Genomic DNA, 19,084 nt, shown 5'->3' with positions numbered 1-19,084 from the left:
TGGCCTCAGTCCACATGAACTTGTTCAGATGTGGCTACTGCAGTGCCCTGGTGGCCCATCATGACCTATACATGGTTTTTGACCATACCTAGTAGGCTTGACTCAAATGATATACCCAGTGTACACTCAACTAAGGATGCAAATGTGCATATAATGTGCTCATTGGTGTTATACTACTTGACATTTTTGTGTTCTCTTTATGCTAATGATTGGTGAAACGCTGTTGTGGAAAATGTTCTCTTTTCCTTCTTTGAATGATACCGGATTGTATCTGGGTTTATCGTTAATAGAGAACCTGTTGGACTAAAAAAAAAAAAAAAAAAAAAAAAAAAAGGTGATCCACAGCAAACCAAGGTGTTGCACCAATCCACACACACTGCAAATAGGCTCACCGGAGAACTATGACCATCGTACACAGGTTAAAAAGTGCTTCTGTAAAATGACAGCTTGCTCCAGGGACAGGGATCAGCCCAATCCTCCTTCCTCTCCAGATCTACCAGACTGGATGGAATCCACTCAGGAAAAAGATATCTACCATCTCAAAACAGTAATCTATGTAATATGTAAAGGTACAAAAGCACAAAGGACACTCGATAGTGTAAAAACGATTAAAACCAACTTTTTATTACCAAAATTGCATTCAGGAGAATGAAAGCATGAAAAAGCGCTGTTCCAATGTAAAACCTCAATGTGCCAATTTCCAAGATAGCTGATGAACAGTGTGCACGTGCAGTGACGTGCTTCTGACAAAACTGGTTGGGTCATACTAGGGAACACGTCGCTGCACATGCATGCTGTATGGCAGCCATCTTGGAAGTTGGCAAATCAAGGTTTTTAACACACTATGGAAGCGCCCTTTGTGCTTTTGTACCTTCATATATGACATGGATTACTATGCTGAGATGGTAGAGATATCTTTTCCATGAGTGAATTCCATCCATCCTGGGAGATCTGGAGAGGAATGAGGATTGTGCTGATCCTTGCCCTTGGAGCAAGCTGTCATTTTACACAAGAGCTTTTTGACCTGTGTACGATGCTCATATCTCTCCGGTAAGGCTATTTCCACAGTGTGTGTGGATTGGTGCTTCACCCTGGTTTGCTGTGGATCACCATTAATACCAGGTGAGGTGCAGAGATGTCTGGTTACGTGGATACTTGTTACTAATTGTTTTTGTATGGATTCTTCCATGTACACACAAGTACATCATTTGTTTGCACATATTTTCAGGAACATTATAACATACGTTTTTTTATCGAATGTTTTATGGTATCAGTTTAACAGATCACATATGAATTTATGTTTTAGTTTTATATAACATAGCACTGAACTTTTCCTGTTTTGATTTTGTACATCTCTTGTATCAAGTGTTAGCTGCTACATTTTAGAAAGCTGTATCCTAAGAGCGTATTTCTTTCACTGTCACTCCTATTGCAACCTGATGGAGCAGAATTCGAGTAATGTTAAAAAGGACTAAATTTGTTTTTTTTTTTTTCGACTGAGTATGGCAACTCACAGTTTTTATATATATATATATATATATATATATATATATATATATATATATATATATATATATGTTTGTTATTATGATTTTAATCATTGTTGGTCTCACCTCTACACTCTTATCCTAGTTTAGTGTAGCTCCTCCCACACTCCGCTCTCCCTTTCCCCTCACAGCGCAATCACCATTACTACTTATGTTATATTTTCTCTGTTTGGATCAGTTACACAGGTTTTGCAGCAGTGTCCCCTAGCATAGCCCCTCTTGACAGCGTAGGAGTCGCTTCTATACATTTTCAGTTTTTATCTACTTTTTGTATAAATTATGTCCGTTTTTTTTTTTTTTTTGTTTTTTTGGGTGCTGTGATTGGCCGTGCATGACTACCTCAGTTTCTTACTGTGCTTTGAATAATCTTAAAACGTGACTAATTATGCTGGCCATACAAGATACAATCATATCAATGCCCAATTTGATCAAAATCAATTGCATTCTACATAAATTCAATGCAACAGGCCCTATGATCGGTTACAACCGTTTTTCAAATGAGCTCAGTTGATCAGATAAGATGGGAAATTTTCAATCACTTTCATAAAACTATGCTATTGAGGATTGTTTATTGGTATTCTATTTTTAGTCTATCTTTTTTTCCTGCCCGATTATTAATAAAATTCTAGGTTTTTTTAAAAATTATTTTAATCATTGCATTAGAAAGGCCCTGTGATAAAAGGTTAGATAGTTACAAAGTTGGTAATGTTGAATAAAAAGACTAGTCTATCCAGTTCAACCTGTGTCAGAATATGTGTTTGGGATCATGTCGCTTCCATTTTCTGTATATTGTGCTTAAGGTGTCCATTTAAAAGTTTTTTGAAAAATTAGACACTCCTTGCTGACACCACCAACTGTGGAAGGGAGTTCTAGCAGTAAAGACGCCCGTTCACAGATTAACACTGAACTGATTTTCATTCAAATTCATTGACCGCTACCTGTGATCAACGCTTTAAGGGGCAGTTGTCACATAAAAACGCAAGGAGTGACATATGGTTGACGCCCTTCATAATAGGATTTTAGTTTTGACATACTCTAATGTGACCAAACTAGAGATCTATGTAGAAGCTGCCGGGGACAGTCCGGGGACAGTCTGAGACCAGATGAACCGGTTTTGTTTTGCTACTCCACAGAAATAAAGGAAGTGGCTTCAACGGAGTACATCATGGAGTACTGCGCCTAAGAGGAGGCAAAGGCATCTGCAACTTCTGCCAGTGGATTTCTTTATATTACTTTAAACCTGTCTACCTGGTTGTTGCTATGGGACATCATCAAGTCCCTATCCAGCATTCTCAACTATGGATAAATCTGATGAAAAATGTCCTGGTGAAGAGATCACTCTTCCAGTTCAAATCACTGGCAGCTCAGGAAATTTTCCTGACAGTTTCCCACACATGATTATGTGGATCACCAATAGTCAGAACTTGATATTATGCATAGCAAAGAGATATGTTCCACTTCCCAGGCCATCACTAAACCTCTTGGGCTGCCCTGGTAGTTGATATATTTGCCATTGCTGTGGCATTGTCATACCGGATTTTTACCAGATAACCTTTCAAATGATGAGTCTAATGCAGCAGGGACAGTCATATGGCTTAAAGTTTATTGATTTTTTTTCTGTGCCACTCTCTGGCACGTTTGAAGACCACATTGCAAACAAAGTTTATCTGTTTCTCTGAGGAACTGTACCTGCTTGACTTACAGTACACTGCGGGACTTTTCCTTTTCTGTTTGGTGTTTATTGTGCATGTTTATTATTTATGTGTTGTAATACAATGTTCTATTAACGCAGCACTGGTTTATATTATTGTTTTAGCCAATTGTATCTATTGGTGTGCTAGCAGCTTGCATTTTTTTCACTTATTAGCATGATTACAGGTTTTTTTTTCCCACTGTGAGGGTTTGCCAGTGTTCATATAGCAACCCATTCTCTATATGGTGTCAGACATGTTGCTAGAATTAGGAAACAGTTGTGTTACAAGGTTGGAGGTGGTGTCCTTTCAAGAGTGATATCACCACTCAGCGTTCAGTATAAGTTCAATGACACTACCCTCTGCATGCAACATGGTAGTACACAGTTGGGCAGGCAACTAACCCTTAAGAGGTACTATGCCATGGGGTTGTCAGTACTCATTGAGGATGTGACAGTATGCAACTGTGTTGGAGGATAGAGCCTTGCTACTTCCCTTGAAGAGAGACTGTGTGGAAGGGGCAGTGTGAAGAACAGAGAACGAAGAGTCTACATTTGGTAGCCCAGAGTCTTTACCATTCATTAGAGCCTCACCTATTGCCTGTGAAGTTTGCACCTGAACAAAGGTCCCACAGGAGGAGGCCCAAAGGAAGGGGATAAGCAAACACTACGACGATGATGGAAAATGGTTTTGTACAGCTAGTATAAAAGCAGTGGTGGTCTGCGTTACTCTCATTTCCGTCAAGTCTTCAGTGCCAGATTATGATTAATTGTGAGGTCTAGTCATTGAACAGGGGTGGGACCGCTAGTGTGAATATGAAACCATGCATGCAGCAAGCTTTCAAGGTCAAACTGACTGCAGAACAGGGAACCCAGCACAGCCGCTGAGTAGGCTTAGCGTCACATAGGAGGGGCAGGGCCATCACAGTGAAATCCTGAGTTTTTTGGGTCAGAAGAGACTGCAAAGTGCTGAATGCTGGGGTAAAATTCCAGGATATGAGGGTCTGGTCTGACTGCCAACAGCTGCATGAAAGAATCTACATGCATGATCAGGATTGTAGCTATTTATTATATTTGTATAGTCTCCAAACATTCTAGAGGGGTCAGTTATACCTACATGTGTTCTGTCTCCAACAGTGAAAAGCTGTTGCAGGAACCACTGAAGACTAGAAGATGATCTTAAGGACCAATGAATCCGACACTGAAATCTTTGGTTCAAAATGCACAAGGTTTTTGAACAATGTCCAGTAGGAGAAAGGATGGTGTGAGGGGTTCTTTTCTGAACCAAGAGCGAGTGACTTGTACTAAGTGACTGGCACCCTGAACCAAAACGTCTACTACTGCATTTGCACCATTCAATAAATTTAGGTCTATACTTAGTAGGGTAGGGGCTCATCCTACAACAAGATAAAGACCCAAACAAGAAGAACAATAAGACAAAAAAAGGCTTAAAATCCTAGACTGGTCAGTACAGTCTTCAGATTAAACCCCTTTGAGTTGGTATGAAATGAACTGATCAGAATTGTGAAAGCAATGCAACACATTTATGGGACCTTCTGTAATAGTTTTGGAAAGAACTTTCCACAATATTTGACTTTAATTGTAGACAGATTTCCATTCAAAAAATGTGTCTGGCTGTTATATTTGCATAATGTTCTAGTTTCTGGGTTGGGTTGGGTTCAGGATGACCTGGCCTCAAAGGAAATGGAATGAATGATGTTGGCACTGTGGGAAAAATCTCTAGCTTGAATGGTAGAATTGCAGCAAAAGTAGTTTTTTTTTGTTTTGTTTTTTAATCTTTTAATGAATGGGCTGTTTCATTTTTATATTTTTTTTCCTGGAGCCAAGAGTAATCATCTGAAATAAACTCACAGTAATCAATTACAGATCTGTTTTGAGGAGTTTAGAGTAGAACGACTAAATTGGGGCATAAAATAGAAGATATCATCAGCCACAGTATTGTAATATCAGATGCTCAAAGGATACTGTGTTCACCCAGCATGTATAACCGTTGTTTAGTGTACTATATGTATTTAAAGGAGAAGTCCAGCTTGAGCTCCTTTTGGCTGGACTTCTCCTATGTATCACAAAAGTGCAATTAGTTTTGCACTCCTGTGACCCATTTTCAGCAGAGTGTGGTCTGAAATCCGCTCTCTGCTGACGTCACTGGAATCAGTCAAGGCACCGTATTATCCCGACTCTAGGAGTCTGGATCCGCCAGGTGCCTGGACTGATGGCCATCTAAGCCTCTCAGCACTCCAGTGAGCATGGAGGAGCAGAGAAGGAGGAGAGCTGCTGATTGACAGTCAGCAGCTCTCCACTCGGGCAGCTGCAATAACCGAGCCATCGGCGATGTTCGGTGGCCCGGTTCTCAGGGAAGAGGCAGCGAGGCGAGTGACAGATGCAACATCCATCTAGGTAAGTATGATTCTGCAAAAAAGTGCAAACCCATACTTCTCTTTTAAATACTGTATACATATATTCAACTGATTCCAAAAATAGTGCCAGTACTTAACCTCTTGGTGCCTACATAACACAAATTTGTGATAGCACAGATGGTGGGCTTTAATGCCCACACAATGCACATATGTCCATAGTTTCATAGTTAGGTTGAAAAAAGACACAAGTCCATACAGTTCAACCATAAAAAAATAAATAAAATATATCGTACAATCCAATATACCCAATTCTATACCCACAGTTGATCCTGAGGAAGGCAAAAAATCCCAGCAGAGCATGCTCCAACTTGCTACAGCAGGGGGAAAAACATCCTTCCTGATCCCCCAAGAGGCAGATTTTCCCTGGATCAACTTTACCTATAAATGTTAGTACCCAGTTATGTTATGTACATTTAGGAAAGTATCCAGGCCTTTCTTAAAGCAATCTACTGAGCTGGCCAGAACCACCTCTGGCGGGAGTCTATTTCACATTTTCACAGCTCTTACTGTGAAGAAATGTTTCCATATTTGGAGATGAAATCTCTTTTCCTCTGGACGTAAAGAGACGCAAGAGTGACCGTAAAGAGAATAACTCAACGCCAAGTTCACTATATGGACCCCTTATATATTTGAACAAGTTGATCATATCCCCCCTTATTCTCCTCTTCTCAAAAGTGAATACATTCAGTTCCTCTAATCTTTCCTCATAGCTGAGCTCCTCCATACCTCTTATCAGTTTGGTTGCCCTTCTCTGCACTTTCTCCAGTTCCCTGATATCCTTTTTGAGAACTGGTGCCCAAAACTGAACTGCATATTCCAGATGAGGTTTTACTAATGATTTGTACAGGGGCAAAATTATCTCTCTCTCTCTCTCTCTGGAGTCCATACCTCTCTTAATACAAGAAAGGACTTTGCTCGCTTTGGAAACCGCAGCTTGGCATTGCATGCTATTCTTGAGCCTATGATCTACCAAAACCCCCAGATCCTTCTCCACCATTTAGATTCCCCCAGTTGTACTCCCCCTAGCATGTATGATGCATGCATATTCTTAGCCCCCAAATGCATAACTTTACATTTCTCAATATTAAACCTCATCTGCCACATAGTCGCCCAATTATACAGAGCATTGAAGTTGGCTTGTAAGTTGGAGACATTATTCCACTGCATAGCTTGGTGTCATCTGCAAAGACAGAAATGTTACATTTGATTCCAGACCCAATATCCTTTATAAAGGTATTAAAAAGTAAGGGTCCCAGCACTGAACCTTGGGGTACACCACTGATAACCTTAGACCATTCAGAGTAAGAATCATTAACCACTACTCTCTGAATTCTGTCTCTCTGCCAGTTTTCTATCCATTTACAAACTGATATTTCCAAGCCTGTAGAATTTACCTTACACATGAGCCGTGTGTGCGGAACTGTATCGAACGCTTTTGCAAAAAGTATACCACGTCCACAGCCACCCCTCTGTCCAAGGTTTTACTTACCTCTTCATAAAAAGAAATCAGGTTTGTCTGACAACTTCTGTCTTCCATGAATCCATGCTGTCCGCTGCTTAAAATGTTTTTTTCCAGCAAGATCTCATCTATGTAGTCTGTTATTAAACGCTCCAGTATCTTCCCGACTATAGAAGTTAAACTAACAGGTCTATAGTTACTTGGTAAAGATCCCTTTTTAAATACAGGCACTACGTTCACCCTGCGCCAATCCAGTGGTACTATTCCTGTCATTAATGAGTCCCTAAAAATTTAAATACAATGGCTTTGAAATTACAGAGCTCAATTCTTTTAGGATCCGTGGTGGATACCATCGGGTCCAGGTGCTTTATCCACCTTTATTCTGTCTAAATATTTCTGGATCATATCACTTTTGAGCCATTGTGGATCATTCGGGGCTGTGTCAATACCACCCCCATTATGGACATGAGTTCCCCCATGCTCTTTTGTATACACAGAACTGAAGAAAATATTTAATAAATTAGCCTTCTCTTTGTCCCCCGTCGCCCACTCTAGATTATTTTGTAAAGGGCCTACATGCTCAGACCTGACCTTTTTACTATTAATATATTTGAAGAATTTTTGGGGGTTTGTCCTACTATCTTTTGCAATCTGTCGTTCATTTAGAATTTTTGCATCCTTGATTTCCTTTTTACATATTCTGTTAAATTCTTTGTCCATGTCGATGGATGGCTGAGGTTTCTATGCTAAGAGTGTGCTCACTGTGCGATCCCCAGCACACTGACCTGTCGGACAGTTCCCAGACTCTATTAATGATTGGAAATCGACTCCCAATCATGTGACCACTATCACAGCCAATCAGTGGTCACAAGATCAGACAATCCTTCCCATTCCCTGAGCGTAAAGACCCAGTTAAAGTGACACTGGGGCTGGGTGGGAAGGGGTTTACAAAACATGCTGCAGAAATGACAACTAGAAGAATGGGAAGAACAGATTTCCTTATGGGGAAGCAACTAGATTAGATTCTGTTTTTTGTAGCAATGTATAGGTTGCTAGGTGTAGATGAACTGATGGCAAGACTGTCAAACAGTACCCACCCCAAAGCTTTCTCCTTGCTCAGCACATGAAGATGTCAAGTCCACGCAAATTAGCTCTTAAAAAGACACAAATTAGATATGTGCGGCAAACAGCGATTATAATCAAGATGAATCTCTCACCATTAGGGAACAGAAGCTTGGTGAAAAGGATGGAGTATAGATAAGTACAATAAAATGCAGAGGAGTAGGGTATGATGGACAGTTTGGTCTGTTACATAAAATAAACAGATGCTAGGGAAGAATTACAGAGTGTTCTTTACACAATTCCCTGCATGAAAGTCATGCAACAATGGCATTGCACATTTGTTTATTTTTTGTTTATTATTTTCCTGCATGCTTTTGTTTTATGTTTGCTACACACGAATGTGATCACTATTTGGAGTTACCCCCTCCCTTCATTTTTTTATTTCCTGCAAAAACATTCCCTGTAGACGGACGCTGATTATTGCAAAAATGCTATAGGTTATTTTCCTCAGGGGCACATAACTTATATATAAAAAAGTGATATTGTACAAAAAATACCAAACTTTGTCTCACGAAGCTCATACACAACCCATATGTTCACAACTAATAGGACCAGCTTTGTGAATGGCTGTTAGTAATTGCATAGAGACTGAGTTAGAGTTAACCCGCCTCTGAGATAGAGACTGAGTTAGAGTTAACCCACCTCTGAGATAGAGGCGGGTTAATACGTGAGCAATAACAGCCGATTTCCCAGAGAGAAGGGGGAAACAATGGTCAGCTTGTATTCATTTACTGTATGTAAATAATAATAAAAAAATGTTTCTGTAACTGCATATCAAGTGTTTTTAATTTGTTAGACAAATCTGCTAATGCATCTAAAACAACCTTCTCCAAGACTGGCAACGCTGCTGTCCAAACATGTCTACGTTGCTCCTCCAAAAAGTGGAGTCACCCTAATGGCTCATTGGCTCTCTGAAGAGTGATTCATGGTGGATCACTTTTCAGGGGGCACTTCGCAAGTGGCTGGGAGGTGTCATGTCCCCTCCTTACTGCCTATTTTATACCTTAAGCCCCCGTTCACATCGGGCCGATCTGACACGCAGTTTGACATGTCAAATCGCAGCCAATGTGTAACATTTTTGTTTTTGGGTTTAATTCCACTTTAAAATGAACCACAGGTTAAAAATCATGGAGCGTTTGGTGACACAATCATATTGATGACAGGCAGATCGTCTCTTTAGTGTGCAACAGAGCCTCTTATTTTCTTTTTCTTACCTCCTTCTCTATTTCTGCCAGAGACTTGATTGTAATTCCCAGAAGGTCAACCTGCTGCATCTAAAATAAGAAAAAAAAAAAAAAAAAAAAAAAAAGATCTTCAGTTAAAAAGCAGACATTAAGTAATCTAAAAGTATCTGATGACAGACAATTAATAAACACTCCAAGCTTTGACTGACATTTGCACTCTTTAACTAAAGTGACTTGCAGTTTGTCTATTTGACCACTTGAGGGCAGAAAAGCCAAAGGAATTTCAACAATCACGACAATAAGTATTAATTCTGGATCACGTGGCTATGTATTCCTGCGTCTAATATTTTAAAAATGTTTTGTGTATACAAAAATGTCCATTATTAGTTAAACATATTCTTACAAAAACAATACTTTATAACGCCTACAATATGATAGAATATATTCATTGCAGTATGCTTTTATATTTAAACATCAAAAATGTACCATTCTTTAGGGCAGATTTACATTGCATAGCACAACACAATTGCTCCTTAGACTTACACAGCAAAGTACAAAGCTCTGTATTGCTTCCCCTAAAAAAAAATACATTTTACATGACTCTTAAAGGAAATGTCCCTTTGGTACAAAAGCGATGATCAACTTCAAATCAATTTAGTTATGATCTCCCATAATTACAAATGTCAATGTATCTGTTTTTAATGTGGACATCCTGCCTCCATAATAACATGATTACAAAGAGTTGGCCTTGGAAATGGGAATTGTAGATATAGAGGTTATCAAGTTTGGGTGGAAGACCACACTGAACTGGTGCCTATGGAGGCAGCTTAACGGCAGGTTGCTATGTGGAGGGTATAGAGGGAATCGCTTCCAGTAGGTAAATCCCAATTGTAGGTGACAGACTCCCTTAGATGTTCCTATAGCATTTTGATCCTTACAAAGCACAAGTAAATGAAACAATATTATTCGTAAAGATCTTTTCTTTAGAAAATCTGAGAAAATGCCAGCCAGTAACTATAAAGGATCTTCGCTTCCTACTGGTATGTCAACATTTTTCATTATTGGATAATATGGCACTTTTGTTTGCCGGGCACCCAAACTATATGGAATTAGTTTAAACTGTAAATAAATTCAGTATTGTTGTATACCATTATTATGAGTAACTAATAATAGTGTTATTAATTATAGTAACAATAATAATATTAACAACTTCCATTGTTATAATTATTATTTGTGCCTCATATATAAATTTAGGGAAATTAAAAGGTTTAGCTTAAAAAAAGCAACCATATTCCAGCTGTCATTCTTTATTATATGAAGGGTAGCATTTGCTTTGTCACCACAAGATCCACCCAAAAGTGGAACCTCCGCTTATATCTGCAGTCTATCATGAGTGCTACTGCTAGACTCCTTCAACTTACTAACAGTTCAGTGCCTGCCACCCATCTCTGCCAATCCCTCCACTGGATTGCTTTCATGGAATAAAACATAAATTTCAAAATTACCAACACAAAAATATAAAGCCATCCACAACTCTGCCCTGAGGTGCCTTACTAATCTAGTCTCAAAATATCACCTATGCCAGTGATGGTGAACCTATGGCACGCATGCCACAGCTGGCACGCAGAGCCCTCTCTGTAGGCACGTGAGCAATATGTGGAAGAAGAGCGCACACTGACTGACCATTGGCAGTGCGCCCCCCCATAGAACTACATCTCACACTGGGCTTTGGGGCCAGGGGTGATGTGTTCAGGGTGGGTGTGGACGGGAAGAGCCCAGGCTGCATGTATACCGAGACCCGCACCAAAATAGACCTCTGCTCAGGTAACATGGTGATCTGAGCGGGACCGCGAGCGCATCACCTGACTGGGAGAGTAAGCGGAGCAAGACACCTGCGGGGCGGGAGGACACCGGGGGGAGCGGGGGGAGACGTGTATATATACATGGAGCAGAATCTGAGCTTTACACAACGGTAACGGGGGGCACAGCATGGGTTGCTATGGACGAATCCTCACCATCAATGGGAGCCGGGCATGATCTGTGATCAGCACATAGGACTGTCTTCTGATGGCCAGGACTCACAACACAGCAATACCCTGCAAGGACTAAGACATCACTATGAATGGTAGCCTGGCATTGTGATCTGTACGGAGAATCCAGGGCTGGCATTCTTTATTCATGCCACAGCAATGGGATCCTTATCAATGGAAGCTCATGGTGCTGTCATCACCTGTCCAGGACATAGATCATGCCTATACCCCATATGATGCAAGGCTGGGAGATCTTTATCAATAGAAGCCTTGCTATTGTGATCTGTGCTGGGGAGCCAGGGTTGCCATCTTCTGTCAAGGGTATAGTAATAGGCCTCTGGACAGTCTCTGACTGTCCTTTGTGCCATGTCTGCAGTCTCTGACCATCTTTTTTTGTCATGTTTGCAGTCTCTGACCATCTCTTGTACCATTTATGCAGTCTCTGACCATCTCCTGTATCATGTCTGCAGTCTCTGACCATCTCCTGCATCATTCCTGCAGTCTCTGACCATCTCCTGCATCATTTCCTGCAGTCTCTGACCATCTCATGCATCATTCCTGCAGTCTCTGACCATCTCATGCATCATTCCTGCAGTCTCTGACATCTCCTGCATCATTCCTGCAGTCTCTGACCATCTCGTGCATCATTCCTGCAGTCTCTGACCATCTCATGCATCATTCCTGCAGTCTCTGACCATCCCTTGTACCATGTCTGATGTTTTTTTCAATAAAATACTGTATGATTGAAAGCTCTCATATTGTGTTATTCTTTTAAGACAACAAAAGAGGTTAATTCGTTTGGACAACTGTATGAGTTGTTTTTCTAAACTAAAATCTCAGTATTTAGGTTAATTGCAGTGCTGACACTTTGAAATAAATACGTTGGCTTTGTGTTGCAGTTAGGGCACTCAACCTCAAAAAGGTTCGCCATCACTGACCTATACCATCCTCTTCACTCCTCCCAAGACCTACTGCTCTCTATCCCCCTTGTCAACTGCTCCCATGCTCACCTCTAGGACTTCCCTGGAGCCTCTCCTATCTTTCCAGCTATCTTCTTCTCTCTTCACCTTTAGGCGATCAGTGAAAACCCTATCTCTTCAGGGAAAGCCTATCCCGTCTCTACAAAACAGTTTAACTTTTACATTCTCTGTGTAATTATCCCCTCACAGTTATTACTGTTTGTATTAGGGATGCACCGATATATCGGTGGCCAAAAATAGGGTTATCTGCGTTTTGCAATAGTATAGGAAAAAAGGTGCCGATAATGGCCACCAAAAATGCAAGCGATTTTTGATTATGTGACTCAAAAAACATATCAAAAACACAACACGGGTGTGTTTTTAATGCATTTTCGATTAATTTCAATGGTAGCGCAATGGACTAGTGTGAAGACATACAGTATCTCACAAAAGTGAGTACACCCCTCACATTTTTGTAAATATTTCATATCATGTGACAACACTGAAGAAATGACACTTTGCTAGAATGTAAAGCAGTGAGTGTATAGCTTGTATAACAGTGTAAATTTGATGTCCCCTCAAAATACCTCAACACACAGCCATTAATGTCTAAACTGCTGGCAACAAAAGTGAGTACACCCCTAAGTGAAAATGCCAAAAATGGGCCCAAAGTGTGAATATTTTGTGTGGCCACCATTATTTTACAGCACTGCCTTAACCATCTTGGGCATGGAGTTCACCAAAGGTTCACAGGTTGCCACTGGAGTCCTCTTCCACTCCTCTATGATGACATCACGGAGCTAGTGGATGTTAGAGACCTTGCGCTCCTCCAACTTCCGTTTTGAGGATGCCCCACAGATGCTCAATAGGGTTTAGGTCTGGAGACATGCTTGGCCAGTCCATCACCTTTACCCTCAGCTTCTTTAGCAAGGCAGTGGTCGTCTTGGAGGTGTGTTTGGGGTTGTGATCATGTTGGAATACTGCGCTGTGGCCCAGTCTCCGAAGGGAGGGGATCATGCTCTGCTTCAGTATGTCACAGTACATGTTGGCATTCATGGTTCCCTCAATGAAGTGTAGCTCCCCATTGTCAGCAGCACTTATGCAGCCCCAGACCACGACACTCCCACCACCATGCTTGACTGTAGGAAAGACACACTTGTCTATGTACTCCTCACCTGGTTGCCACCACACACGCTTGAAACTATCTGAACCAAATAAGTTTATCTTGGTCTCATCAGACCACAGGACATGGTTCCAGTAATCCATGTCCTTAGTCTGCTTGTCTTCAGCAAACTGTTTGCGGGCTTTCTTGTGCATCATCTTTAGAAGAGGCTTCCTTCTGGGATGATAGCCATGCAGAATAATTTGATGCAGTGTGTGGCGTATGGCTTGAGCACTGACAGGCTGACCCCCCCACCCCTTTAACCTCTGCAGCAATGCTGGCAGCACTCATACGTCTATTTCCCAAAGACAACCTCTGGATATGATGCTCAGCATGTGCACTCAACTTCTTTGGTCGACCATGAAACAATCTTGAAACACCCAATACGAGGACAATATGCGACCGGTCTAAACTATGTGGCATGTTCACTAATGCCAGGAGCATGGCGGACAAGATAGGTGAACTAGAGATACTGTTGTACAAGGAGGATTTGGATTTTGTGGGAATTTCAGAGACCTGGTTCAACAGCTCTCATGATTGGCTGGCAAACATTCAAGGGTATACCCTATACTGCAAGGATAGAGAGGGTAAAAAAGGGGGAGGGGTATGCCTATATATCAAGAATAATGTACAAGTGAATGTGAGAGATGACATCACTGAGGGGGCTAGGGAGGAGGTGGAATCTTTATGGGTAGAGCTCCAAAGGGATGAAGCTAAGGGGAAAATAATACTGGGAGTATGCTATAGGCCCCCTAACCTGAGGGAGGAAGTGGAGACGGATCTCCTATCACAAATTGGATTAGCAGCAAGGATGGGAAGTGTTATCATAATGGGGGATTTTAATTATCCAGACATAGACTGGGCGGAGGGAACCGCGCATTCATTTAAGGCTCGCCAGTTCCTTAGTGTCTTGCAGGACAATTTTATGGATCAGATGGTAGACGCACCAACTAGAAATAAAACATTACTAGATCTACTGATTACCAACAATACAGACCTGATAACAGATGTGGAAATACGGGGCAATTTAGGTAACAGCGATCACAGGTCAATTAGTTTCAGTATAAATCACACAAATAGGAAACATGAAGGGAACACAAAGACACTGAATTTCAAAAGAGCCAACTTCCCTAAACTACAAACCTTGCTAAAAGGCATAAATTGGTTTGCTTTAAGAGCATATTAAATCAGGGCATTAGCCAATGTATCCCATTGGGTAATAAATTTAAAAGAGCGAACAAACATCCTGGATGGCTTAACTCCAATGTAAAAATGCATATAAAAGCAAAGGAGAAGGCCTTCAAAAAATACAAGGTTGAGGGATCATCCTCAGCATTCAGAATTTATAAAGAATGCAATAAGAAATGTAAGGGTGCAATTAGGATGGCTAAGATAGAACATGAAAGACACACAGCGGAGGAGAGCAAAAAAAATCCCAAGAAATTCTTTAAGTATGTAAACAGTAAAAAAGGGAGGACAGACCATATTGGCCCCATAAAGAATGAGGAAGGACATCTGGTTACAAAGGATGGGGAGATGGCAAAGGTATTGAATTTATTCTTTTCCTCAGTCTGCACGAGTGAATCGGGGGGCTTCAGTAACCAAAACTGCAGTGTTTATCCTCATGACACAACACAGGAAGCACCTACATGGTTAACAGAGGACGGAATTAAAATTAGACATGAGAAACTTAACATTAATAAATTACCGGGACCAGATGGCTTGCATCCGAGGGTACTTAGGGAACTCAGTCAGGTGATTGCCAGACCGTTGTTCCTAATTTTTACAGACAGTCTATTGACTGGAATGGTACCAGCTGATTGGAGAAAAGCCAATGTAGCACCAATATTTAAAAAGGGCCCAAAAAACATCCCTGGGAATTACAGACCAGTTAGCCTAACATCAATAGTATGTAAACTCTTGGAGGGGATGATAAGGGACTATATACAAGATTTTAGTAATAAGAATGATATCATTAGCAGTAATCAGCATGGATTCATGAAGAATCGTTCTTGCCAAACCAATCTATTAACCTTCTATGAGGAGGTGAGTTGCCATCTAGATAAAGGAAGGCCCGTAGACGTGGTGTATCTGGATTTTGCAAAAGCATTTGACACAGTTCCCCATAAACGTTTACTGTACAAAATAAGGTGCGTTGGCATGGACCATACATGGATTGAAAACTGGCTACAAGGGCGTGTTCAGAGGGTGGTGATAAATGGGGAGTACTCAGAATGGTCAGGGGTGGGTAGTGGGGTTCCCCAGGGTTCTGTGCTGGGACCAATCCTATTTAATTTGTTCATAAACGACCTGGAGGATGGGATAAACAGTTCAATCTCTGTATTTGCAGACGATACTAAGCTAAGCAGGGCAATAACTTCTCCGCAGGATGTGGAAATCTTGCAAAAAGACCTGAACAAATTAATGGGGTGGGCGACTACATGGCAAATGAGGTTCAATGTAGAAAAATGTAAAATAATGCATTTGGGTGGCAAAAATATGAATGCAGTCTATACACTGGGGGGAGAACCTCTGGGGGAATCTAGGATGGAAAAGGACCTGGGGGTCCTAGTTAGATGATAGGCTCAGCAATGGCATGCAATGCCAAGCTGCTGCTAATAAAGCAAACAGAATATTGGCATGCATTAAAAGGGGGATCAACTGCAGAGATAAAACGATAATTCTCCCGCTCTACAAGACTCTGGTCCGGCCGCACCTGGAGTATGCTGTCCAGTTCTGGGCACCAGTCCTCAGGAGGGACGTACTGGAAATGGAGCGAGTGCAAAGAAGGGCAACAAAGCTAATAAAGGGTCTGGAGGATCTTAGTTATGAGGAAAGGTTGCGAGCACTGAACTTATTCTCTCTGGAGAAGAGACGCTTGAGAGGGGATATGATTTCAATTTACAAATACTGTACTGGTGACCCCACAATAGGGATAAAACTTTTTCGCAGAAGAGAGTTTAATAAGACTCGTGGCCACTCATTACAATTAGAAGAAAAGAGGTTTAACCTTAAACTACGTAGAGGGTTCTTTACTGTAAGAGCGGCAAGGTTGTGGAATTCCCTTCCACAGGCGGTGGTCTCAGCGAGGAGCATTGATAGCTTCAAGAAACTATTAGATAATCACCTGAATGACCGCAATATACAGGGATATGTAATGTAATACTGACACATAATCACACACATAGGTTGGACTTGATGGACTTGTGTCTTTTTTCAACCTCACCTACTATGTAACTATGACGAGGCCTGTTCTGCGTGGAACCACTGTATGGTCTTGGCCACCGTGATGCAGCTCAGTTTCAGGGTCTTGGCAATCTTCTTATACCCTAGGCCATCTTTATGTAGAGCAACAATTCTTTTTTTCAGATCCTCAGAGTTCTTTGCCATGAGGTGCCATGTTGAACTTCCAGTGACCAGTATGAGAGTGCGAGCGATGGCACCAAATTTAACACGCCTGCTCCCCATTCACACCTGAGACCTTGTAGCACTAACGAGTCACATGATACCAGGGAGGAAAAATGGCTAAATGGGCCCAATTTGGACATTTTCATTTAGGGGTGTACTCACTTTTGTTTCCAGCGGTTTAGACATTAATGGCTGTGTGCATGTTCAGTTATTTTGAGAGGACAGCAAATGTACACTGTTATACAAGCTGTACACTCACTTCTTTACATTGTAGCAAAGTGCCATTTCTTCAGTGTTGTCACATGAAAAGATATAATAAAATATTTACAAAACTGTGAGGGGCGTACTCACTTTTATGAGATACTGTACATAGAATTTAAAGGGATTTATTCTTCTTGAGCTTTTTCTTACGTTTCTTGATTTTCAGCCAAGTGCATCCTGAATTTTCGGTTTCGGTCCACCACTACTCCAACCCCTTTTTTGTAAGCACTTACAAGCAGGACCATCCTAATACACTAGTCGTCTTGAATTGTTTTGTAACTGTACTGTCTCCCTTAATTTTGTAAAGTTGGTGGCAAATAAATACTGTAAAAAGACTAATAAGGACCATTATTGGACCTTGGATCAAACCTGGCCACACACTGCCCCTGGTTTCAGAACTCCTTTGATCACATGATGCTTCATGAAGGCTTGTATTTGACCCCCTACAGAAAAGGCTGACCAGTTCACCATGATCACAAACTGGCTCTCCTAAGGTCCTTTTGCTGGCATTTCCTTACTCATCAACATAAGGAACCTGTTTGCCTTGTCAGTTCAATGCAGTATTTGTTACCAGTCTCCTGGCTGTGCAATCTCTATCTAGTAGAGATCCTACACAGAACCTTTCAGACGCCCAGGCTGCAAGAGAGCCGGCCATCTGCACTTCAGATGCCAAAGTCCAGTAGAAATGTGTATTCGACCTAAAGTCCGATATTAAAAAAACTTCTTTGCAGAGAAAGGGAGGTAGCCAAATGGAACTGTTCTGCTCTGAGGGTGCATCTTTCCTTTAAAAATCTGATCCTACGGTGACTACTTACCGCTTCTGATGCACAGGCAAACTTCTCAGATATCATGAAGGGAACACCATCCATTGCTGAAACATATAAAATTCTCGTTAGAGGACATAGGATTGTAACATACCACTTTTAAACAAGCAGAAAAAATCTTTTGGTTACCAACACACAATTAAAAATAGTTTGGCCATTGACCCACAAACTTCTCAGACCCACAGAACATCATGTGTAGCTGCACTTTACTCCATGTGACAAGACACATTTAGAAAAAAGAAAGGTGTCTCCTCTGCACTAAGCCAGCCCACATTATTCTCATCCATGTGTCTGTCAAACCATGGTGTGCAGGAACAGCTCGGTATAACAAGCCGTCTCGGTGTCACCTGCAGTCATTAAAACTGAAGCCGCTTCATCTGGGCGTTGTGCCACTGTATGGAATACGGAGAGGAAAACCCATGCCAAGGGCTCAGCAGTGTAATTAGCATCCTCCTAAACAAACGAGCTTCCACACAGCTGTAATTAAGCAAGCTTGTAATTAAGCCGATGCCCTTTATCATACAGATCATGCTTAAAAACGCTTTGAAGGATGGACGTGCTATTAATGCGATAATGTCAAATCACAGATATTCGCCAAGGCTGTCATTGTTTCTCCAGTTCCAGGACATACAAAACATATTCTGAAAATCTATCATAGAAAATGCAATTTTTTTCAGCTTCCTTGAAAGGCATTGTAATGTTGTAGCTTTAACTGTTCAAATAAAAAAAAAAATTAAAAAATACATAACTACAGTTTCCTGGAGTGTTGCTACTGCAGTGCATGTTTGATTCTCTAAAGCAGGGGTCCCCAAACTGTCAAAACAAAGGGCCAGTTTACTGCTCTTGAAACTCTAGGGGGGACGAACTGTGGCCAATGGGAGTAGAAAATTCCATAGGCTTGGTGGTGAGTGAGAGTAAAAACATTACATCATTAGTGTCAGTGAGAGGAATAGTGCCCCATCATTGAAGATAGTGGGATGAATAGTGCCCCATCATTTGT

At 41.2% G+C, this 19,084-nt stretch overlaps 1 protein-coding gene across 6 annotated transcripts in view; it reads right to left on the bottom strand.

Moving 5' to 3' along the window:
- The window catches only part of MVB12B (multivesicular body subunit 12B), a 236,524-nt gene that overhangs the window by 10,240 nt on the left and 207,200 nt on the right, over nt 1-19,084 (bottom strand). For all 6 annotated transcript variants that reach the window (XM_073600320.1, XM_073600323.1, XM_073600322.1 and 3 more), the window contains 2 exons: nt 18,076-18,131; nt 9,471-9,530 (listed from right to left, as the gene is read on the bottom strand). In XM_073600320.1, the coding sequence (XP_073456421.1) occupies nt 9,471-9,530; nt 18,076-18,131 (116 nt within the window). The remainder of the gene's footprint in view (nt 1-9,470; nt 9,531-18,075; nt 18,132-19,084) is intronic.

Source organism: Aquarana catesbeiana, linkage group LG09 (assembly GCF_042186555.1).
Source record: "Aquarana catesbeiana isolate 2022-GZ linkage group LG09, ASM4218655v1, whole genome shotgun sequence".
Taxonomy (NCBI): Eukaryota; Metazoa; Chordata; class Amphibia; order Anura; family Ranidae; genus Aquarana; species Aquarana catesbeiana.
The sequence above is the reverse complement of the archived record's forward strand: the minus strand, read 5'-3'. Positions and strand labels throughout refer to the sequence as shown.